General features: G+C 39.4%; 1 protein-coding gene across 2 annotated transcripts in view; it reads right to left on the bottom strand.

Annotated features, from left to right (window-relative positions):
• The window catches only part of NCOA2 (nuclear receptor coactivator 2), a 197,073-nt gene that overhangs the window by 4,996 nt on the left and 166,276 nt on the right, over positions 1–25,801 (bottom strand). For both annotated transcript variants that reach the window (XM_075141677.1, XM_075141678.1), the window contains exons 14-23: positions 24,141–24,350; positions 21,872–22,087; positions 21,100–21,229; positions 17,923–18,088; positions 15,714–15,992; positions 14,787–14,864; positions 14,015–14,252; positions 12,205–12,382; positions 9,711–9,909; positions 3,390–3,479 (exon numbers count right to left, since the gene is read on the bottom strand). In XM_075141677.1, the coding sequence (XP_074997778.1) occupies positions 3,390–3,479; positions 9,711–9,909; positions 12,205–12,382; positions 14,015–14,252; positions 14,787–14,864; positions 15,714–15,992; positions 17,923–18,088; positions 21,100–21,229; positions 21,872–22,087; positions 24,141–24,350 (1,784 nt within the window). The remainder of the gene's footprint in view (positions 1–3,389; positions 3,480–9,710; positions 9,910–12,204; positions 12,383–14,014; positions 14,253–14,786; positions 14,865–15,713; positions 15,993–17,922; positions 18,089–21,099; positions 21,230–21,871; positions 22,088–24,140; positions 24,351–25,801) is intronic.

Genomic DNA, 25,801 nt, shown 5'->3' with positions numbered 1-25,801 from the left:
ACAAGCTAAACTTTGGCTCTTCTCCCTGACACATTGCGAGGCAGTTCGGGGACCCTGTTAGTGCTTTTTGATCATAAAGTGTGGAATAGAAGTGAAAATCCAAAGATGTCCTTATTCTCAGAGTGGACATTTAGCAAACAGTATCTCTACAGAGATGCTAAATAAATGCATCCACCATACCAGTGATTTGAAAAAAATTCATGCACTGCAAAAGATTTTTTTAATAATTTAACAAAGATTTGAGTCACAGGGTGATAAAATATACAAAGCAGGGAATAAGACAAAGAAGGCACAAGTGTACCTCTAGAAAAACATTCCCTCACCCCTTTTTATTTAGATATAACCAAAACAAACAAGACTTTAAAGAAATACGTCAAATTGTTATTTCCAGGCTGATAGTGAATGTGGGAAAAATTGCTCAGAATAACTTCCACGGCTGATGTATGCAACTTCAGAGTAGAGAAGTAATCTGAAAACCCCAAAGATCATTGACTATAAGATCACTGCTATACTGTATTAAGTTAAACTGGACGCCCCTCAAAAACCTCAGCTACAAACAGTATTCTTCAGACATTTAAATAGGAGCAGGTTCAAAATTTTCTTTTACCATGTGAAATCAGTTAATTTCAAGTTTGTCCCAATGATGGCAAAATAATATATTAAACTGTTCCAGTTGCAACTATTTTCAGCTCTACAAATGAAGGGTACCTTGTGCCTTGAAAGAGACAGAAAATTCTCTGTCCTCTATTTACTGTAAAAACAGCTTCTCTGTTAAACATTAGTATCATCCTTACAAGTCTGAAGCTGTAGAAGTTTTATCCTTAACATGTTAAAAGAAAGTGAAACAGTATTAAGCAAACAAATTAAAACTGTAAACATGGAGATCTGACATCCATAGCTGTACTGATTTCAGCAATAGCATGTTATTTCCTGGTTACTCAACTCTAAACAGAACCGATCCCTTTAAATGATACAGTTGTTGAGATCAACTTTATGAAACATTGAAAAAACCCTCAAATTTGTCAGATGACTTTCTCAGTTTCTCATTTGTCAGATGAATTTCTCAGCTTTCATACGTTAAAGCCACAACTGCCAGGGGATGAAGCACATTAATCCTCTCCTCAGCTTTCTAATTACACAGCTTGAGCTTTAAAAAAAAACGTTACGTAGGAGTAGTTTATAGCACAGACACATGAATATAGTAGCTACTTAACCTCTATTACAGTTCAAAGTTCAGTAAAAGGTATTTATAGCGCACATAAACCATCTACATTTTCCTTGACAGTCAGAGCTACATTAGTAGAATAAAAGTAAAATCACAGACTGCAGTCCCATGTACCCTTACAAAATAATTCACGAGGTTTTAAGAAGTTACTTTTCTCCAGGTGAGACAAAACTGCTCTCATGCATGGCCACTGTCCGCCTCATTGTCATGGCACTGACTCCATTATTTTAATTTTAAACCCCAGAGATTCCCTGTCCAAAGTCCTGCCACTGATTCCCTTCCACCTCCACACTCTTCCCTGACTTCTCTCCACCCTCTCTCGTTCCCTTTCTGCCACATCTACTCCCTTTTCAACCATTCTTTAAAATCTACTTCCTCCTTCCTCTTCTTCAGTCTGCTTCCCCCTCAACAGCCTTATTCCCTTTCTTTCCTCAGTGGCACCTGGTATTTTGTTCTCCGACGGTCTGGCTTCTCTTAGCAAATTAAATTTAACTGGTTAGGGAATGCATTAAGTAGGAAGATAACGCCTTGGGATAGGACAGCTTCTGCTAAAGCAGAACATACTGCATCCTTTTATTAATCATCAAAGTGACCATGAAATGGTTGCAGAAGAGACTCTCTATGCACAGATCCTCCATCCTCGGAGACAGGCGCTTGTATTTTGATATGAACCATGAAGGTGTGAAAAGAATTGGCCTCCAAGAAGTTTTAAACACATATGCATGCAACAAAAAGAGGGATACAATAAAATACACGTTACTTCTTCCTCAGTACTTTCACATTCTTCATTTTCATTAATCTTGATACATTTACAGTCAATTTTTTTTTTAATTCCCCTATTATTCAAACTTCTTTTCTCTAACAGTAGAAAACTTTAAATTTTGCTATTGGATTCAGCATAAGAGGAAAATTTGTTTACTTAATTCCACCTTTCTGATTTCAACGCCGCGTACAAGGAGATGACAGGAAACAACGGCGCAAGGGACGGACCTCAAGCAGGTTATAAAACGACTCCTGTAGGCAAAACGGGCTCGATCTGCCTATTCCGATTACAAGAAGAAACTCAGGAAACGGACAATTTGGAGCCTTCCCCGCCCCCCCCGCCCGCCCCCTTGGCCGGCAGAGCTGGGGAGGAGCGGTGAGGTGGGGCGGGGCGGGGAGCACCGGCGGCAGCGGCAGCCGCTAGGTGGCGCTTCCCCCGCGCCGCTCAGCCCCCGGCCCGCCCCCAGCGGCGGCGCTGCGCGGGCAGCGGCCCCGCCCCCCCGGATGTATAGGCGTGTATGGTATGCACAGGTTTCTGTGCGCGAGGGCCGCCTCGCTGCACGGGAAGGTCAGCGTCTTGCGTTTGGATGGGTCTGCACAGCTGCGGTGCGCGGATGACGCAGGGAAACTGCGGCGCTCTAGTGTCAGATCACATCAGGTCTCGAAATACCGGGTTTGTTGTAACAAACTTACTTTAAATGAAGATTATTTCCATAAAAAACCTTCCACTGAGGAGGGGCACGTGAAAACCTTCTCATTCACTTGGCCACACGCCAAGAACACCACAATGTCTTTCCTTTCGTACTGTTACTGTCTGGAATACAAATCGTTTTTGACCTAAGCAAACGCTAATTACCCTGTCAGTTGGAAATTTGTGTGAAAATTAGTTCAGTTCTACCACTCTTCTCAGGAGAAGCACTGTACAGAAAGTAATAAATTAAATAATTCATGAGATTTTTGCCCTAAGTATAATGCAATGCGAAGTGGAAAAACACTTAGGCAGGATGAAACATGAAATGGGTTAAGCATGCAGCAGTGCAAATATAAATCAACAGTAAGTCTTTCCCATCATCAGCAAATAGTCATGTAATTGCTCTGTAAAAAGCAAATACAACTATACATAAGTCTCCTGAATGTGACTGTTTGTTAATTCAATAATGTAATGTATTCTGTTAATGTAAATGTATTCTGTATCCACTTTAGTAATGCTAGTGGGATCTAAACAAGGAACTTAATATAGATGTCACCAAAAGCGGAATTAAAAAAATTAATTGCAAAAAACTTAATTACTATTACCCTGGGTACTTTTAACTTTGTAAGTAAAAAGATACTGTATCCATTCTAGACCACAGTATATTCATAGTTCCATTGTCTCTGTATGCCTATGTATGTCGTTTCTCACCCGTGTTGCATCTCCGTCCTGCTTTATCATATCCATTCCAGGCAGCTGGTTTGGAAAAAGATTGCCTCCCCTCATAGCAGGATCATTAACCTATTGGTAACAAGATATTAAGAAGAATGAATTAAAAAATATGTTCGGAAGAGGGCTGGGAATTAAAAAAATGTATTATAAACCACTATGCTACTTGCATATACCAACATCCACTTTTGAGATGACATTGCAATCAGGGAAGTAACTATATAGCTGAGCACCCTTCTTGTGCAGCATGCGTTTGACTCATATTATTCTGCTTCACAGTCAACAACAAAGATTTCATTCCTGACTCTATGACCCTTATGCATATTTTGCAAAAGAGGCTCCTAAATTAGGTCAGTATTATTTGAAGAGGACATGCCTGCTATGAAAGTCCTGAACGCAGAAACGCGTAACTGCTTTCCTAACCTCAATAACACTGCTTGCAAACCACCACACAATTTTTTCAAAGCCTGATACCATGTAAGCTGAATTATACCAACTATTGACTCAGTTTTAATGACACTTTTCTGCTAGTAACCAATGGGAGAATGATAGCATTAAACAGGAAAACCTGCAGCTGCATGCTTTCCTAAACGGATGGTCTCAACAATTTCTGAACACAGCCACGGGAAAGTATTGAAGCTGTGTGTTTCTGCACAACCAAAGGGTCTGTCATGCTTAGTTATGTGGAAAGAGTGGCTTGCCAAATTTACAGCATTGCTTTCTTAATCAAAGGATTAATCTCACCGTGTAGGAACTCGTATAAAATACAAAACACAGGCCTTCAGCACGGTTCTGAAATATTAGAAAATCCAGCTTTCCTTAGAAGTTCTACAGGGAAAGAAACCTTCTCCTAGGGAGTCTTTGTTGACTCGGTTCTCTCTGTTACTTCCCTCAGACTAGATGGATGTGATAATAGTGAAGATATGCCCCTCCAGATTTTGCTGGAAGGAAAAAGATGCTTTCTGTGTCACCTGCCCTTGAGGAGACTTGTGTTGCCAAGGAGAGAAGATTCTGTCACTGCACTACCTCACTTCAGCTACAGCAACCTGCTGCAGCAAGGTGGGAAGATTGTCTTGAATTTACCACACCAAAGTCTTCTCATTTCAGGTCCTCCTGACTGTTGTTTCTGTTGCTATTCACCGATTTTGCAAAATGTCGCAAAGCTAAATGTAATCACATGCAACCACCTAAAGAGGTGTTTCAAACTGCTGCCAGAGACGAGACTGCAGTTCAACAGGAAAGATTAAAAACTTAAATATTTTTGCCAGAGGAATTTCAGCTCTGAAGAAATTGATTGTTCAGCACTGCAAGCCTTCTAGCGATGCTTTCTGCTTCTTAATACAAATGGGCAGATTTTTAAACCAGAATCTGAAAATTTAAATCAGAAGGGAAGAGAACCATGCTATTTTGTTCGGAAAGAAAGAAAGTAAACAGCTTCGCAGCTTTATCTACATGCATTTGACTGAGCAACAGAATCGATGTTTGAAACGTGTTTTCTGCTATTGATGAACATTCATCAGAATGCACAGGCACAAATGCCTCTTCTGTTTGTTCAGTAGACAAAGCAAGGAAAAATTAAAAGCAGAAAAAAAAAATTGTATACTGCATCAACAGCAGTTTTGGAACAAAAAGACGACTGCATTATTTGCATCATGGCAGAGTTAAGACAGGTATGGAAAAGGATGATGGTTCCAGGCTGCACGCCACAAAAGCAGCAAAGGCACCAGTGAAGTTCCTATCACAGAACCTCTTTGCCAGTGATGATGCAAGAATCCCAACTGGCACGGTAACAGATAAAAAAAAAAAATCTACCGTTTTGTTATAGGAATACATTTGCTTCAGAAGTCCTTGAAACAAAACACCCCACATTCACACATTAACTCTTCTGACTGCAATAACAATTCAATCAGGAAAGTACGGGAAAGGACAAAGAAATGGAAGAGTTTTTATCATTTTCTGAAGAACAGGTTGTCTTGGTTTCAGCTGGGGTAGAGTTAGTATTAGTAGCTGGTATAGTGCTGTATTTTGGATTTAGTATGAGAAGAATGTTGATAACACACTGATGTTTTAGTTGTTGCTAAGTAGTGTTTACCTAGTCAAGGACTTTTCAGCTTCCCATACTCTGCCAGGTGCACAAGAAGCTGGGAGGGAGCATAGCCAGGGCAGCTAATCCAACTGACTAACAGGGATTCCATACCATATGACGTCATGCTCAGTATATAAGCTGGGGGGAGTTGGCCAGGGGGCAGTGACCGCTGCTCGGGGACTGGCTGGGCATTGGTCGGCAGGTGGTGAGCAATTGCATCATGCATCACCTGCTTTGTATATTCTTTTATTATTATTATTACTATGTTACTTTATTTTATTTCAATTATTAAACTGTTCTTATCTCAACCCACGAGTTTTCTCACTTTTACTCTTCCGATTCTCTCTCCCATCCCATCAGGAGGGGAGTGAACGAGCGGCTGTGTTGTATTTAGTTGCTGGCTGGGGTTAAACCATGACACAGGTCAAGTGGTGTTATCAGACATAAAATCTGACTAAAACAAGACAGAAGATGTTTTACAATTCCTTTGCACATTAATACAGCCTCCTGCTAATAAAGCAGAATTATATACAAGGTGTCTAATAAGAAAAGTTTCTTACTACTCCAGAGCTCCTTTCATCCAGTATGCTGAACAAAATCAAAATACTGTTTCAAGATAACTCTTTGCAGATGCCGTGATAATTTTGGCCTGGAGAGTACTGCACCTGTGCAGATTAATAGGCCTCTACTCTGAATGGACATCTAGATAGTGGTTTATTTCATATACTGAAAAGTCTCTTCTCTTGCATAGGTTTCAAATTGCTTCTCTGACAACTCAGTAAATAACACGGATCCGTGATGCAAAATAAGTAACAGACAAAACCACAATTACATTCCATTGTGCAAACAAGAAGACAATGACAACAAGGAGACAGTAAGTTGTGTGAATGGTGCAATACTGGGAAGGTTTAGACTTTCTCGATGTGTGGGGAAGTTGTTTTGGACAGAAGGAACTTGCAGACCTAGCAGCTAGCATTTCAGCATTCCTGATATCAGCCTTGTAGAAGACACACTAGTAAGAGCAGCCTAGAGAGCTTTAACGTAATTATAGGGGAGAAGATGATAATAAGACAAGTACATAAAAGAGTCTCTAAGCACCATAAATAGCAAGCCCCGGGAAAACACAACATTTTTGGCAAAATCTTCATTTTCTACTTGGTGATGCTGGAAGCCTAGGTAGTAAACAAGAGAAGCTGGAGATATATCAGTATGAGCAGTTAAACATCAAACTTAGTATTTGAGCTCTGGATATATCTGTATGATACAGTATAGCGTTACAAAGAGAGACAGGAGACAGAGCCAACCAAACCTGTTTGGTACCAAAGGTAATATACTTGCTTCTCGCCAGGTAAATAAGCCCAGGCACAGCTTTTTACTAACAAATAATACGTATTACTTCCAAAACCATCCAGTAACATATGAAGTGTTTTTGTTTCAAAAACTGGAACACATTCGTAGAGTAACCACTGTTATTCACTGTGGTTAGAAAGAGATGAGCATGTGAAGTTAAACTGATGTATTATGGAACAAAAAAATGGCAATGACTAAGTAAATAAAAGTATAGGTGACAGTATAAAAACAGCCAAAAGAATGAATGAAATGGCAACAGTCAGCAGAATTAAAGAAAATATAGTCATTTTGAAAACCACCAGTTACAAGAAGTTTAGCACAGGCTAGGTCAGTTGCTAAATAAAGATGCCAAATTGTAAAACACTATGCTCTGAACACAGAAAAAAAAAAAACAATTTTAGTATTAATATATGCTTTTTTTTTTTATTCCTGTCTCTCAGAAAAGAAAATGTGAAGCAGCACAGCAAACATTCCTGAGGACTAAAAAGTACTGTCTTGTGGCTCAGAAAAGGCCCCTCAGCTGCCAGTTGGCCACCTCTGACCTAGATGAAACATAAAACATTTGTTTGCAGAGTTTGCAAGAGACACAGAGATGGGGTGGTAAATCAGGAAGAAAACAGGTTACTGTTTCAGAATGAGCCACACGCTTAAGGAACAAATACATTTGGGAACAAAGAACGCAGGTTTCATCTATGTAGAACATGCTGAGGAGGATTTGGGGATCACCGTAAGGGTTTTAGTATGTGCTCTCCAGTGCAACTTTGTCACCAACAGAGCCAAGGCAACCCATGGATTGAAAGCGAAATTACAAGCAAGACTTGACTCTACACAGCTTTGGTGCAGTCACTGTTAAATCACCATCTCCAGGTACTCTGTTCATACTTCTAGAAGGAGGTTACAACAACGGAGTTTAAAGTAGATCCACAAAAGGGACTGATGGGCTGAAAAACAAATGTTGAGATGGATCAAGAACCTCAGCTTATTCAGCTTACTGGAAGTTAGATAAATGCTATCTTGAAATGAGATCTTGTAGTCTAACAGGAAGGAAAAGCAGTGCGACAACTGTGCTAGTGGAAACAGCAGTCTGCATGGAAATCTTTGAAATAAAACCAGATCTCTTTCTATAATGCATGTTTCTCAATTCAGGTTCCTGAAGAAAATTATGTAGCACAGGCATGCTGAGAAACAGACTGGGCTGTCACCTTCAAATCCCCACTCTTTTCTTTTTTGGTTTTACTACTGTTTTTCTACATTAAATGTGTCCAACAGTATGCACTTGGGAACTAATAATAATAAAAAAGTCTGCTATAGTTGGGCGTAGCTACCGGGAATATCAGAGAAGGTGACAGATTTGGGAGTATCAAAATTACTTCAGGTCACCAGTATGCAGCAGCTGTAAAAGACAAATGTGATCTGGGGCTATATCTGTCAGAGTATTCCAAGAGAAATGGGGAAGAACTAGTGTTATGCACATGGCTCTGGTGTTTAGGAAATACTGATTCAAACTGGAACAGGTGCAGAAAAGGAAAGGGAATTTAAAGAAGAGACTGAAACACTGTGGCTTGTTTAACTTACAAGAAAAACCCCAAGAAACCCAAAACAAAACAATCCAACAACCTCAAAACAACAACAAAAAACCTCACGTTGATAGAATGGCTCTTTCTAAAATACAAGAAGAAAAAAGAGCTACTTAAGCTAAAGGACAATATCGGAAAAGTAAATAGTCTGTTACCAAATCTAGGCTGGAAAATTGGATGTTAGGAAAAATTTCTTCACCAAAAGGGTTATCAAGCATTGGAACAGGCTGTGCAGGGAAGTGGTTGAATCACCATCCCTGGAGGTATTTAAAAGACGTGTAGATGTGGTGCTTAGGGACATGGTTTAGTGGTGGATTTGGCAGAGTTAGGTTTACAGTTGTACTTGATGATCTTAAAGGTCTCTTCCAACCTAAATGATTCTATGATTCTATGATTATGGTCTCAGAAGAAAGGTTTATGATATTTTCCACCATAGCAGGAGATGTTGCCTGAAGATACAAGAGGTACTTCCCTGCCGTTATTTCTAAGAAAAGTCCATAATTTCAAGTCTGTGTGTTGAACAAACGGGAGTTCAGCTTTGAAACAAACATATGAACCTGTTTATTAAGAGGACTTGTTTGTCAAATACTTATTAATGTACTGTGTGAGCTTAATTGCAGGTAGACAAACAGAAATGTTATTTTCCTTATTTCAGATACCCTAAGTAGCAGTCTCAAATAAAAACGACTGTGCAAACCTCCTCTCAGCAGAAAAGAACAGGTTACTTACCTATTGATTCAGCAATCTATTTTATACGCACCACTTTACAAAAAGTGTGGATTTTGTGCTCATGAAGGTGCCAGATTGATAGTTCCTGAAGTTGACTGCCTATTGTCTGGTACTACAAACACAGTGGCAGTAGAAGCATCTTCCACACACTGTCCACGCCAGCATCTTCCACTCTTATCTCTAGGAAACAGCTGCCTGCCATTCAGCCCTAGCCTCTACGGCTGAGAAAATTAGCAAGAACACTGGTGACCTGCAACTGTGCTATGGAAACTTACCTACTGAGAACAGGAGCTAGACCAGCATGCACTTCCCACGTAAGTCCAGGACCAACTACATGTGCTAGCTACAGTGGTGCTAGGTCACAATGGGAAATTTAGATGCAAAAGGTTGTCTGAGTGCAGAGCTAAAAACAAAGCCTTTTTAACATCATCATTTCTCAAGAAAACTAGTAAAAGAAATGTAATGGCTTACAGCAGTTACAGCCCAACGCAGCGGACCTGAAAAACTACTGAAAGTCAAAGAAAATCCTCTAGCTGTCATCTCAAGTCCTTAAATTCTCACCTGCTCAGGACCCATGGAGGACAACCCTGATGTAGGCACAGAGGTCGCTGAGGTCATGCTGATCTGCCCTGTCATCTGGTTCATGTTGTTCATACCACTTGTGTTGGTTGCCATGGATACACTGATGTTCATGTTATTATTGTACATGCTGGTGCTTGCTTGCTGCCCAAAATGTGGTGGGGACTGTTGTGAAAACATGCTACAGCAAGGAATGGAAAAAGCAATGTGTCAGACTTAGAATGCTGAAGCCACTAACAAACTACTCTCTTTTTAATATATCTTAAGCTAGAATTTGTACATACTGTCGTTTATGCCAACTTCAAAGGAAAGACTAGTTTTCAGCTACATTAATGTCTAAGGAATAGGTTTTCAAAGTTTAAGGTCCCATGTCTGTGCACAAAAATGCATGCCTTTGCATGTGAAGCTATGGCAGAGTACAAATCTGTTATGCCTGTGCAATAACAGCCAATTAGCTGTCTAAATGTGCTTTGTATATATTTTAAATCTGTTTGGGAAAGTAATTTTTGGGGAAAAGGAAAACCCTTTTCCAGTGTTAGCACAGCACAGGACTGTTAAGTTGGTATTGGATCTGGTCTAATACACCCGCTTTTTGCAGAAGAGGCTATTTGCACATATGAATACCAGATTTGCACATACAGTTATGGCAAGTGGGCTCACAAATATAGACATGCGATTGTGCAGAAATTCATTTACTAAATAGTAGCATCAGGTCTTGAAAATGTGGCACTGTAAGAAACAACATAAAGTCTAAGACAATTACCCTCTATGTTCCTTTAAGGCCATTTCAGAACAACTTAAGGAGGAGTAACTGTGGAAGATCTCATCCCAGATTTTATTCAAAGTTAAGTGCTTTCTGGATAGTATCTTCCTTCCCGTTATGTCAGAAGTCATATGAGAGACTTTTTTATATTTCGTAAAATGCACTTCACTGTTTACATATCAGTCTTTTCTACTCTTTAAGCATAATCCAACAGTCAGTGAAGGAATTATTACTGACAATGTGCCTGTTTGGAGGATCTGCACTAGACTGAAATACTGTGGAAGGGCTGCTGCGTGTCAGACGGCACACAGCAACCACCTCCGTATCAATGGCTGACTTTTATTTCCCTCCAAAGCACTGCTCCGACAGTTGAGGAAATCTTTCAGGGTTAACGCTCAACCTTGCACTTGGGTACTCCATTAGGCTATTGCTGTGCACTGTGAGACTTGGTGGAGTGCAATGGCATTCTGGGCACAGGACCAAACTTGGAAAATCCCACCATTCTCTTCCTTCCAATTCCATGTCTTTTCAGGCCACCTAACCCCATTTCTAAGTTGTTATCTGGATGGCTGAAACAGTACACTACAGATCATTGTGAATACTCAGTGGCTTGTGTAAACGCATTTGACGTGTCTCCGTCGTAGAGCTGCAGAGTTTAGCAAGCCAACCATTAGTCTTATCGAGCTGCCGCTGCTGCCGTTTCAGCAGAAGCCATGACTAGCTATGCCTCCTGCAGAAGCTTCAGGAAGACAGCGAGGAAGAGGCATGGAAAAGGACGAGGATGAGAGATAAATCAATTCCTTTAAGGGGAACGTGGATCAGCCTTGTCACTGTTTTTCTGGGTTTATGAAATCTTTGTCAAGATTTAATTGACAAAAAGGGAAAACGATTTGTTGCTGGGCTGGGATAGTAAAGATCAGCCTGAGAACCTCAGGATGACAAAAGCACTGTGCTAGACACAACTGCGTGCACCCCAGTGTCAAGTGATACAGGCTGTACACAACCGGATAGCTCCTCCTGTCTTCCAGTGAAAAGCACAGATCATTGCCATCTGGAAGCTCCTTGCTGCCTACTGATAACGTTCAACACCCAACCCATTCAATGTGGGCAGACTGATTATTAGAGCCATACCGACTGGGGCAGGGGCCTCAACTGAAAAGGTGACTGCATGCATGAGGCATGCTACAATGCTCTTGGAGAATGACAGTTATATGCTGACCCGCAGTATGTGCAAGCACTAATGGATTGAACCTGGTTGCACTCCAGCGTGGGAGGTGATACCCAGTCACCGCAATTCCAGAGCAGTAGGGAATGCACAGGCTCCGGCTCAGCTGATCCAGCCGTGTGGAAAGCAGTGTGGGAGCACATGAAAATCATATGCAGAAGAAATGCATCCACACAAACGTTAGGGGCTGGAGCTCACTGTGCAGCAGAGGTGCTTCTTAAGGACACACAGTGTTCTATCAGTTCTCACAGACAAAGCAATGCATTGTGTGGATGCAGGTCTTTTAGCTATGCACTCACTTTGCCTTGTATGAAGACAGAATTTAAACCAACTCGTCAAGCCAAATTGAAAAGAAATCTCTTTCAGGATGGATAGTTAACAACGAACAAACAAGCAAACAATTACATATAAACAACCCCATAAATAAGCGTAGACCATAAATGACCCCATTACTCTGTCTGTTCATTTCGGTTTTGTTCTGGATTTACCTGTTTCCACCCATATTCCCTTGTGCCCACCCATTCATCTCCGTAGAGGACTGATAGGCAGGATTAGCCTGAGACTGCTGAATCATAGGGCTTTGAGTATGAGCCAGTCTTGGGGACATCAGTGGACTCTGAGGAGTGGTGGCCCCTGTGAAGCCTGGATCGGGCTGCTGACTAATACCTGAAGAAGAAAACGAGAAATTTAGCCACTTGTACATTCAAAGTTAAAACAAGCCAAGAGCTCATACCTGCAGACGTGTCTTTACACAGTCCTACTTATGTCATGTGGAACCTATAAACTTGTGTCTTAATGTGGGACCTAGATTAAAAGCAAGACATCATCAACTAATACTTATGTATAACCTTAAAAAATCATTTTGCGTAAGTATGTTGGCTACCTGTGTGTCCTAATCACATAAGTGGTCTCTCCTCTCTGCAGACCAAAAGAAAAACACTGGTAAGTGACTTTTTTTTCAGAAACTGCATTCAAAACAACAAATAAAACATTTTGCTTCTGTCTATAAATCCATTTTGGTGAAAGTTATGCATGACCCATTTACTGCATGGCACCACCTTTTAACATTTAGGCTATAATTTTCAACTTTTTCTAAAGTTCCTAGAACCTTAGTGTTTCTATTTCTGTGTCCCTGCGAAAACAGGCAATGACATTTTGTGCAAGCATGTAATGACTTTGTAAAATCAAAAAAAATCTACATGCAAAGAAAACCTAACTTAAGCTGTTATATGCCAATTGTGTGCAGAAATTTTGTTTTAAACCAAGTCATTTTAGTCTTACGTTCATCACGAACAGCATACTCAGCAGAAACAAGCCACCCTTAATGCTGGCATAAGAATCAGATGGTATGAAATATATTTTTATATTCACTGTCTGCATGACTTAACTTTTTACTGGTGTAAAGGATAACAGATCAAAAAGAGTAGATAGCAGATTTAGAATTAGATGGACATAATTTGCTATATCAGCAGAACTTGCACATTACATATTATTTAATATACTTGTAATATATCTTATACAATACTTATAAATAAAATAAAGAAGCTGTATAACAATAACCCTATGGAGGTAACTGCCCCATGCACTCCCAGAACAAAGCAGTATACATCTTTGTAAAACATACAAACAAAATGGTATTAGCTATCATATTACACACAAGTTTAAGGACAGGGAAGGGAATACCTAATCTGAAACAAATTTTTATTATTTAAACTCAATAGTTAGTTGCTAATTTTACATTCTAATGCACACAAGAAGAATTATCTTTTGGGGGGAAGAATCTACCTGATACTTTAGCAATATCTCATTACCAAAATGCAAAAAATCCCCACCAATATAAAAATGATTTAAAAGGATTATGTACAGCTTTGCTTCTGATGACCTCATGCTGTTTGCCAGCATCAATTCATATCTTTTTCTTCATTTGCACTTTTTACTGTATATATTGGTTTGTTGAGTGTAGTCAAAATTCAGAGTCCATCAAGCCAATACATACACATATACATGTTCCTGTGTGCATACACATTTGTATGTGTTTATATGTATAGATATATGCAAATACACACATCACACTTCTGCTATTGCTCAAAAAAAGAGCAGTGCTCAGAGAATACATGGTACTAGAGCTAGGATAGTGGAAGGTACCATGTCACATTTGAGGACTTCCAAGGGGCCTGAAGCTCCACGTTTCCCATCGTTCCCAGGCAAGGGGCTGTGGAGGGGGGCTTGGACCCAGCTCGGGGGAGGACACGGGGCAGTAAGGACTGCCAAAATGCACTGGGGGGGTGGAACCAGTACCGTAGTTTGGAGGAAATGGAAACTGCTGTGCATTTGCCTGCGGGATCCGCGGATTGCTCATAGTTGCTGGTATGCCACCGGCGGCCACCATGCTGGGGGTCATGCTCAAGCCCTGCCCTCGCATCATCAGTGTCCGCTGCTGCACCTGCTGCTGCTGCTGCTGCATCTGCCGCTGCCGCAGGTGCTGGCTCAGGATCTCCCGCTGCCTCTGCGCCAGCATCTGCGCGTTGATAGGGCCCTGCAGGGAAAACCACCGCCACCTATCAATAACCCCTTCTAAGGCAACCTGACCAGTGGAGGCATCTCCACTGGAGCAATCTGGAAGATTCTAGCTCTTTTCTCTCCCCCACCACACAACGAACAATAATATTAAACAGGAGAAAATAATCCTATTAATACTTCTGTTAGGAAAGACTTCCAACAGCGCAAGAGTCAGTAATTGAAATAATACCAGTGTTGAATGTTGCAGCGATTTGTAATTGCAAATAGAGTAGCTCATTAAAAAAATGCATCTTCAGGAAATGAGAAGCTTGGTTAAAAATGCAGTTTTATCATATCTCTAGTAAACAACCATCCACCCCATGTAAATATGGGAAAGACTCTCAGAAGTAAAACAGTAAAATATTTCTTATCCTACAGACTGCATTATTTGTATTCAAGCTTTAGAATTTATTGTATGTATTTTCCACATAGCATTACTACTGTATTTAACTGGGGGGAGAAAGAAGACAACAAAGTGATATTTTTTTTTTTAAAGCACTGTTTCTCTCACCTGTGTTGGCACTCCAGGTCTCAAAGAGAGATTCATATTGGAGACACTGCTGATCTGATTTATCAGTGGCTGCCGATTCTAAAGAAAAAAAAAACACCCCAACACCAAAACCAGAAGTTTTTAGAAAGAAAACAAGAAAAGGGAAATTTTATATACAGAGGTATATACATCTACTTCCCGATCAGTTGATTTGAGGACCTAGTTTTACATATTCAAGCAGGGACTAGTTTTGCTGCTCAAGTCCTATTATCCTTCACAGAATCCTGTTTCTTAAGGAGATAATACACCATACAAATAACAACACAGGCATTAAGGTGTTTACCAAACATGCTTCCTTTACAGTTCCTGTCCTTTTTGAGTTTGGGACTGCACTGTTGAGGTTTACTCTGAATTAGACCCTATCCTGATGTTTGAAGGCATAAAAGATCTTTCCTCCTCCAGCAGAAAAGCATTAATATCTTATTTATAGTACTATGAACCTATATATTTAAAAATGAACAAGAAACAACAACTTAAAATGATCCTCAAAAGTAGACCAAGGCCGAGGGAAAAAAAAGGATGTAGTTAACAGGCAGCAATAAAAGCATTTAGATTGCCGGAAGAGTCAAGATATAACAAACAGAAAAAGACTTACATAACAAGAAGCACCACTGTAACCGTGTTCAAAGAATTAGTGAGACCTAGGCTTAAATACTGGGCACATTCTTTCACAGTATTATGGAAAGAATACCGGAAAGATGCAAAAAAAGATCAAACAAGAGAAGGCGCTAGGTACTGTCTCGGCAAACTCATTATGGCTAGTGTTTTCAGTTCAGAAGTGGAACGGGGCTATAATAAAACAGGGTACACACTTAAGACCTGGTCTATTTGGAGCAAGGTCGGAGAGGCGCCTGTGCCAGCCTGAAACTGGGCACGGAAGGGATGTACCTGCTGTGCCTGCAGCCTGTGCTGCAGCTGGAGCCGCAGCTGGTTTGGCTGGTTCTGCACGATGCCGGCGGGCCGGAGGCCGGGCCGGGGCTGCATGCGCAGGGCTGCGTACCCCGGGCGCTGCCCCATGGGGTGGAAGCTGGGGTCCTGCATGGGCGCGTAGCTGCCCTGCGCCATCTGAGCCTGCGCCGCGTACTGCTGGGAGAACACCGGAGCCTTCTGCTCCATCAGGATGCTCGACTCCTGGCTGGGGAAGGTCTCCGGGTCGACAGCTTGGCTCTGCAGAAGTACGTGAACAATAGAGACAGTTGGCGGGACACGGCTTTTCACAGGATTGTACGAGACTAATACAGCCACCCTGCAAAACCAACCCTCTAGGCTGTGAACGTTTTTAAACAGAAAATTACATAAATTTTCTTTACCTACATATAAAACTTAAAAATAAACAGAATTGTATTTTTGAGTGTCAAAACATATTCATGGAGACAATTCCTCCTCTCTTTTCTTTTCTTTTTTTTTAAAAACAAAGACCCACAATCTTTGTCATGTTCTTAACATAGCCATTGTATCATTCTGCTAATGAATAAAAACATGACAAATGCTATATGAAAAGCTGTAAATGAAGTGATGCCAGCATATTTTTGCCATTGAATCCGAGATAAATTCAAAGATGTTACAAACGAATAAGGGTAAGAAAGTAGATTTTTATCAGTATCTTTAAACAAAATAACGACTTCAAATAAAGATGCCTGAAAGTATTACATAAGCTAATGTGAACAGAGTCCCTAATTCTTTCAGGACACTTTTGCACAAACTTATTATCTATTAGCATAAGAAAGCTAACACGATTCTAAACTCCATTCTAGATACTCACCTAATATTTGCTCTAGCCAGAATAATTTTATAGCTTATTCCACACTGACCTTGGAAATCTAGTTAATCTAAATTTCAGTGCCCTCATGAAAGGAAGACTTTTAAGCTCCTATAAAACGTTTGATGGATATTTTAAAAACATTTTCTAAAATGCAACAGTTCTCTTATCTGCAAAATTCTTTAACTGTTTCCACTGAGATATTAATAAAATAGAAAGATATTTACCACTTAGTTTGAAATAAAACATCATTCATATTTCTTTGGTGGTGGTATTCCAAAAACTATGTCATATGGCATGAAAGTTTCACACTGCAAAACTGTAGTTCACCATAAATTTTATCTCCAGCTTAACACCTCACTGAGTTCTTTGTTGTACCAAATAGGCTTGGAGGTAGTTTTCTCATGTCCAAAGCAGGATTACATTGGTCCTATTTCATATCTAAAATGAAGAGCTAGTTCAGAAGTTATGCTCAGGACTCTGATGAGTGCTGGGAAATGAAATAGGTATTCTAGGCTCGTCTGAGAATATTAAATCATTATAGAGACACGTATAGCTGTTTTTGGAAATACAATTTTGATGCCAGAAACATCAAGCACTAACTTTCCCCCCCCAATTTTTTTTTTTTAATTTTTTTGCATCATGTAAGACTGAAATGGACAAGAACCAACTGGAAGCTAATAAAAAATAACTGTGGGGAAAAAAATGGATGAAAAAAAAAAGAACAAATTCATGCTGGAAGGTTTAGGAAGCATGTTCCTAATTTAAAAAAAAAATACAGTTTTAAGTGCTGGGAATGAAATCAGCTGCTTCAGGTAAAACTCGTCCCTTAACACACATAAATCAACTATGGGAAAAACTGTGAGTGAAATTACGTTACACGTTTGCTCATCCAAAAGCTTGTTGCCCCCATCACACAGAGGTCTTGATCTTGCTCCTCTGCTCCTAGGTCTTCGTATTCTTTTTTGCTTCTCTCCTATACCCTGTTGCTGGCCATGTCCTTACCTTTCTCCCATACAGTTGTTCCTCTGACCACCAGATAAGCAGAAGCCTGTTAATTTTTTGGTTTAGGTCAGGTTAGCCGCATAAAGTGAAGTGGCTCAGCACAGGTCAGAAGAAGGAGAGCTAGGTGAGGGTGGCAGGGAAGAGGATGGAAGACTAAACCTGGGGCTGAAGGAAGGTTTTCAGGTGACACTGAGCCATTAGATGGAATCCCACCAAAATATGTAATTCCATCCTAGCTTGTAAGAAGTGTTTTATAATCCCTTTCTACCTCCATCTTGACAACACATCCTTTAAATGCAATATCTAAAACACTCAATGCAATGTCCAGTATACCTGGCTAACTAGTTCTGGTATCCCGAGAGCCCTGTCGATTTCTTCTAAACCATCAAAATTCCTTAATGCCATGTAAAGCTGATCCAGGAGAGCACCCTCATCACTTGGTGACTCTGATGAAGGATGATTACACAAGAGATCGTCTGGTGAGCTGCCAAACGGTTGCCTGTGAAAACATGAACACAGCATTGGTAAACAGCTGCTGAAAAACAAGAAATAATATCAGAAGATTAGTGCTCAAATTGAACTAACAAGTGGAGACAGAAATTATTTTAATGGCTGCCAATTTTGTTTAGAAAACTATTCTGGATGAAAGTTATGCTGCCCAAAGAAATAACTAAATAGCATGATTAATGCCTGTCAAGACCCTGCAAGCACGGTGTATTCAACAAGTAAGCACGCACACCAGAGGTACACTGGAGTGCTGATTTCATATTACAGGGTCAGCAGAGGAACAGAGAAGTCAGTATAAAATATTGTCTCTGAACACAGAAGGTTAAATAATTTTTTTTAAAACTAATTGTAAGTTTGAATTTTAGACGTTAGATTAAGTATACCATCACAAGTAGAAGAAGAACTCATTTCCATAGACACTCTTCTTAACCGGTTTTCTATCAGACTAAGCAAGCCAAAGAGGTCACAGAGGGGTCTGAGGATTGTCTGAGCTCGCACAAACCGAACATCTGGAAAAGCCGGCCAGAAGCACGAGGGAGCAGGGAGAAAAGGACATTCCCCTTTTTGTTTGCAGCAAAACACTGCATCAGCTCAACCCATCTTATGGAATTGCACACTTGGGTACCAGTTTATGCACTTGTTATGTGCCTCAGAAGGGTGTCAGCAAGAATTTGGATACTGTCAGGCAGAGCGTGCTGGCTCTATAAATCCTGCTTATCTCACTCCTGAATTTGTATGCAGAGCACACTCACAGCTACAAAAGCAGAATAAAGGTTTATTCCAAACCCAAAGGACAAAACTTACCGAGAAACAAACTAAACCTGAAATAACACCTTATCTGCAGCCAAATGACATATTTTCATTTTGCAGTTCACACGAGCCCTACTTCATGCACAATATTACAAGACTACAATAGAAAATACAAAGAGCAAGGGCAGCTACTATATGCACATCATGGCAGAATCTCATCCCAGATAATTACTCAGAGACAACAAAAGCTGTCACACATGGAAGCAGGAAACAGCACTATATGTGAATCCTTTTTACATGTCTGTTTGGAAAAAAAAAGAAACATGTTTGTGTATTTAGTTTCCATAATGAGATATATGGTTGCCATGGAAGTCTAATCTCTATGTCAAAGCTAAGCAGAAGGAAAGAGCTGCATCATCAGGCTATACACCTAAAAATCCAAAGGATGGCAAGCAGGAAAATTAACAGAAATATATTCTTTTTAATTAGATCCCGGACTGTAAAAAATAAAAATAAGGATACATATGATGTACCTTTAAAACATCACAAAGTATTAATCAATCTCATAAATAGAGAAAGTTTCTATAACTCTCACAGGTGGAATTATAAATCAGTAAAAGGGCAAGAGCAAAAAAAAAAAAAAACTTTGAATCAAATTGCCTGCAAACTTTAAAAATGACTTATAAAAAGGGATCTATCATCTGGAAAAATAATCGATGGGGCTAGCCAAAATACCTCCCTCAAATTGTTAGTAACATGAATACATACCGTAAGAAAAAGTTTAAAACCTTTGTCAAATTCTGTATGTTGAACAATGACAATTGCTTTGTTTTTCTCCCCATTCTTTTATATACCACAGTGATAATGTTTAATTTTTCTCCAAAAGAATTATTTTTACTCACGATTTAACTTTTTCGAATTTAATACTCATGATGATAATCAGATTATAAAAATACAAATCCCAGGGGTTAATAAAATAAGAAATGGCAGCACCAAACAATTCATCATCTCTGTTTGGATGTAAATGACCAAAATATGATTACTTTCAGATGCAACACAATGGGAATTTTCTTCACCATCTTCAGCTACAAGGAAATTATAAGAAATGCAAAGGTAACAAAATGGAAAAATTATCTGCCTGGCTTGCTGACCAAACATGGCCCTGTATTTTGTTTTACAGTGTCACTTTTTAAGTGAATAATTAAGTTATGCAAACAGTGCTTTTGGCATGGACACCCTAATTGGGAGAGAATTAGCATCAGGAAACATATTGAAAAGCATGAAAAAGTTAGAAAAGTAACAGAGAAAATACCACACTTAAATTTACAGATAATCTTTTTGGACATCCTTTCATAACGAAAATTAAGAGAATGTAGTCAGAAGATTTATCTTTCTTCAAACACACTTTTTTCCAACTGCTTCCTCTTCATTTTCTTTTCAGCACTCCTCCCATTTACTACTGAAAAATATCCCAACTCATGCAATTCAAAATATTTCAACATTTCTCCTTTATATGTCAATTCTGTATCACTTATACAGTCCATATATATATAGTTTCTCTAATATAAGCTGCAAACTTTTCGGAGAAGACGTGCCTTTTTAAGGAAGTGTAAATTTCTTTTCATAGTTACAGTATTATTTAAGTGTCTTAATAATGAACAAAGTTAATATATTACATGAGAGTTAATAACTTGTGATCAAACTGTGGTTCTGGATACCCGAGAAGGAGCTAACTTCAGGGAAGAGGCAGCCTCCGTTTTACTTCATCTTTCCTTCCTCACCTTTTACAGAATTTAGGTCAATTAAAAAATCCAAACAAAACAGAAATTAACGATGTCCTGCACTACTTAAAACGCCACCCCGTTGCAGGAAAAGACAGCTATGTTATAACTACAAAGGCTCTGGCATTTTTCCACGTTTAGTGTTAAGTATAATTGTTAACAGTAAAACCAGCAAAACCAGACAGAATCATAATAAAAGATTATCTGTAATGCTCGAGAGGTGAAAATGGTGCAACTACCCAAAGCACTGGCAGCGTTCACAGAACTTCCAATTCTTCTAACACATTAAATGGCAAAGAGAGCATTTATAAGTAGTACTAGAACATGTATACATTGCACAAGTATAAAATACTACAAGCATTAAATTGATATATGTTTGGTGAGTATTTTACATAGGGCTTTTTTTCCATGAGGTGTATAAAATACGGGCCTGTAAAATCTCTCCATGTTTTGTTTAAACAGTAAGACTCACCTGTTCTGACTACCAAAAGTTGCCTGATCTATAGGCAAGATGCTGTCTGGCCATGGTGCAGTCTGATTTGGAGGTGCCTGCTGTTGGCTATACTGAGGTCCTCCTATGTTCATCTCCAATTCGGATGGCCCTAATCAAGGAAAAAGAACCACATAACTTTTGTGAAAAGAATCTACTTTCACGTTAATTCTTTCCATTGAATTATCTTCGTTACAGTAAAAGCAAACAAAATATTAAGAATTCAGTAACATTACACTTCAAAGCACCATGATTTTTTTGTTAAAAATTGCTTTTAAAATTTGAGAAAATAACATGAGAACTTGAAAGTGGTTCAAAACCACAAAACAGCCGATATGACACCACAGATGCAAAAAATTAGTAAGGTAAGCATAAAAAAAAGACAGCATATAGAGTCAATATAATAATGTACTTGCTTTAAAAGCGACCAAGAACAATGATAATGGTCCCAGCATTTCCTCTTAAAAACCCCCACAGTCATTAATAAACAAGAGCAACTTCATATACTCTTTCTTTGGCCACACCACTGTGGAGCTACAGGGTAGCAGGAATTGTGCATATCAATATATGCGTTAGAAATTAGTGTTTTACACACCTTCCTTCCCACTTCCTCAGGCAACTTTCACTTTGGAATGTGGTTCTCATCAAATCTGTAATTGAAGTGAGTTTTTTTTCTTTTTTGTTTTTTTTCTGCCTCATCTTTGACAATCGAGCATATGCCAAAAAGCACATCTCCACACACGCCCTTACTTACCCATATTCATGACCTGAGATGGAAGCATCTGCCTTGGGCCAGGCTGGTTGCTGGGTCTCAAGGGGATGCTGGCCGTGGGGTTGCGGATCATGCCTGCTTGCACCGGCCTGTTCATGGCACTAGCTGTGGGCGCGCAGGTCACCCTCACAGCAGGAGCCTGGCTTCCCCAGTCTCCAGATGTCATGGCAGGCCGAGGCGCATTGCCACTGATCATTCCTGCACAAAAGCCAAACAGACTTAGGTGCCGGCACATGATTCAGAACAGCTTTAGCATTACAACTGCCTGATGAGCTACATTTTTAGCGACGAAAATGCAGTAGTTTCACTCAAAGCACATTGTACCACAACTGCCTGCCCAGATGTGCAAAGCTACAGAATGATGCCTGACGCTGCTTAGTCAAGGGACTGGAGATTATTATATATTTTACATGAGGAAGATCCTTTTATCATTTCCAAAACGCTGTTCAGAGTAAGCGTTCCCACGTGTAGTCTGCAACAGGTGCCGAGGGTGTGTGGATAGCCCTAACTTCCTTCCTCAGGAAATGAATCACGTTTGCTGATGTGTGTGTCAGTGCTTTACTTTCCAAGTGCTAAGTGAGAATGAAGACTTGAGTAACAACATGTTATTGCTACACACGCTTACAAATTAGAAGGATTAAATTTAAATTCGCATTCTGCAAACATCTTTTGGCAAGTCCTTTTATTCAGAACCTAGAGCCTTCTTAGCTTCAAGGCTCACCCAGATAATTTCAAACCAATATATGGTGCAGGGAAATTACTCACAGGAACTTTCCGATAGATGCTGAAGTTCATTACCGTTATTTTAGGGGAAGTCCTCCTACATCTACTGTAAACAACTGATACAGTTTATTTACACTTGGAATATATAGAGTACTACACTCTGACAGTAGCCAAAAAAACCCAACCAAACCCCAACACAAAAACCCCCAAAACCCAAAGACGTGCATTCATAGTATTTATACATTTCAATTTTATACAGTCAAGAGAGCAGATAAACCACTGATTTCAGATTGGACTACTGGTCTCTCCAGTTGCATTTTGCAACATCCTTAAATGAATACTAAAAGCCACACAAATAATTATTACTCATCAGTTCAATTACTTGGTGATATATAACCAAGGAGAAAAACCCTTCGAAGGGGGTCATTGTTTCAGCTGCTGTACAAAATTTGCCTCAGTGTTCCTCAGTTTTGTTCTATTTGTGTACATATTCTATCAGCTGAAATATGTGGTGTGCCAGAGCAAATGGCAGGAACACAGATAATACTCTCTAACTTGTATACATAAGATGAATAACATCCTCTAATATGTATACAGAAGATGAAAGTAATAGGACACTTGAAAGACTACAAGTTGACCTCTAAACTGCTTAAATAGGATCTTTCAGTGTCTGGCAGCATGTCTTTTGTGATACTGATGCAAACTAAATATAAAATTTTGACAGTAAATATAGCCAGCTGAAAGGACTTACAATATCCATTTATTTACTCAGAGTTCTTAGCGGTTGTTGCACACTTGGACAGTCTCAAGACTATGTACTAGTTGAAATAAGACAATCAGCCAGACTTTTCTTCTGAACCCCCACCCCCCCCCCCCCCATGGTATCTTTGTACAATATTAGGGCAACATGAAGAAATCAATGCACCATAGGTCAGGCATCATCCATGACAAGAGGTAATACCACTGCAACATTTGATGGTCCCCGAAATGTTTATGTTTCAGAAAATTATGAAAACATTAGCATTTCTTTAATTTAAAATGAGAACTAAGGCTAATAAATAAAGGATAACAGAGGGCAAAACCAAGGTCTGTAGAGATACACACCGTAAGGGCAACAGTATTGCCTACAATTTTGTTTTGAAAGAACTACCTCTACAGAGAAGAGGTTCATTTATTTGCTTTTTTGAGGCAGAAAGATTGGATCTTTACCTATCTAAGCCTCAGCTGAATCTGGAACATTGATGTGAACAGACTCTAACTGCCAATACAATGTGTTCGTCTAGAAGTTTTCAGGTAGGTGAAAAGCAGTGTATAAAGAGCAGGACTAAAAATATGCAGAAACAGCAGTCCAAAATAAATATGCCAATACATAGCAGCCCATAAAACACGATTTTTTCAAGGCTTTTTGGAAAGTACTTATAATAAAGCCTTGTAATAAGGCTTTGTACTTGTAATAAGCCCAACATTAAGTTACACGTGCTATAGCCTGTTACTCAAGTACATTTAAAAACATGGAAAGTCATCTTACCTGTGCTACTGTTGCCTAAAGTTCCTTGGCTTGCTATCATCCCTTCATTCCTGCCCATCAGTCCCGGCTGAGGTATCACTGAATAGGGGCTACTCGTTCTGATGGGTGGGAAAGCTCCTGCACCTGTTGGGTTCTGCAGTGTGATGTCAAGTGGTAAATTCTGGTTTGGTAATAACCTGCCCAGTTGCCCTGCTCGTGGGTTATTAAAAGCTAGACAGGAGGAGCAAAGAAAAAAAGCAAAGTTACAAGAATGGAAACTTTACTTGTTAAAAAAAAAAAAAAAAGAACCCAAATACACTTTAAGCTCTTGGGCTGAGCTACTTAATGCTGCGTAATTTACCCACTCCATATGTGTCTGAGAAACATCCCTTCTTGACATTTTTATGTAAATTTCCAAATGGAACATTCTGACACTAAACCAGATATGACTTATATTTTTAAAACTTTAAATGATGCAATTTAACTTACAGGAGAGCCACTACAGCAAAATATACCATTATGTGATGTGCATACTACTGCCAATTAATCTTATACCTAGTAGGACTGTAATTGCATGCAGATGTCATCTTGAGGCAGATTGTTAGCAATTATCTCCATTTTGAAAGTTTTCCAGCATAAGCTGTGCCCCTGAAGAAGCTACCAAAATTAAGGACAGATTGAGTCTGTATCAGATCCTGTAGTCCCATTTCTACATCTCCCTCCTAAATTTTTTTTACATTTTTTGTCATTAATAAATAAATTCTTCTATGCTTCAGCAACAACAAATAAGCAGTCCAGAATTAGAACTGTGACACCACAATATTCTGATAAACAGAACCATGCCTGATCATTGTCACCTTTACACAACTATTTTCTTCTGTTGAGGTGTTTTGTGCTCTTAAAATCAGCCTCTGCAAAGAAAACTGCAGACTGTCTCAGAAAAGTGAGCTTGAGACCTTGACCAGCAAGCATCTGGCTCAGCTGGTGTTTCGGCAATGTTCCAATGCCTGAAAGCATCCCCTATGTGCACAACTAGTTCTGAAACATGAATCAAACACTGACCTTGTGCCTATGATTCTATTTCCAATCATACCAACAAAATACATACAAGTAAATTAGCCACTTTTGTGAAATTATTATTTGCAATACTTCCTGATAGCTTCCCCTAGGAGAGTCTCTGATATAACGGCATCCTTAAAGCAACTTCTGCATTTTCACATTCACCACATTACAAAGCTGTTAAAAGAATTTCTTTCTTATTTTATATCAAAGTAGTGATACTTTTCAATTTGAGAACTTAGATGAGGTTTATTAAGCTTGTTAAAAAGTACAGAAACATCTTATTACAAAGGTCTCTGACTTTTCTTCTTATTTTATAAAATCAGACTACAGGAACTCATTGTATTTTATAAGTTCTCTGTCAGGTGAATTTGCTTATATGCATGTATAGGAAATACATCACATCACATACACCTAATTCCTAACCATGAGATCAAAATTTTGTCTTGACTGTCTGTTCAAACAAGCAAACAAAACTTACTTATGAGACAAAAATGACCTTCCCAAGCTTAGGGGCATCATAAAGTCTAAGGATTGAACCAAAACAGAACTTCAGTGACAGTTTCAGAAGAGTTTGCCCCAGAAGTTTGAAAAATCACATAGATGAGTAAGTTGTTTTATGG

This window comes from Calonectris borealis, chromosome 2 (assembly GCF_964195595.1).
Source record: "Calonectris borealis chromosome 2, bCalBor7.hap1.2, whole genome shotgun sequence".
Lineage (NCBI taxonomy): Eukaryota > Metazoa > Chordata > Aves > Procellariiformes > Procellariidae > Calonectris > Calonectris borealis.
This window is presented reverse-complemented; position numbering and strand designations above follow the sequence as displayed.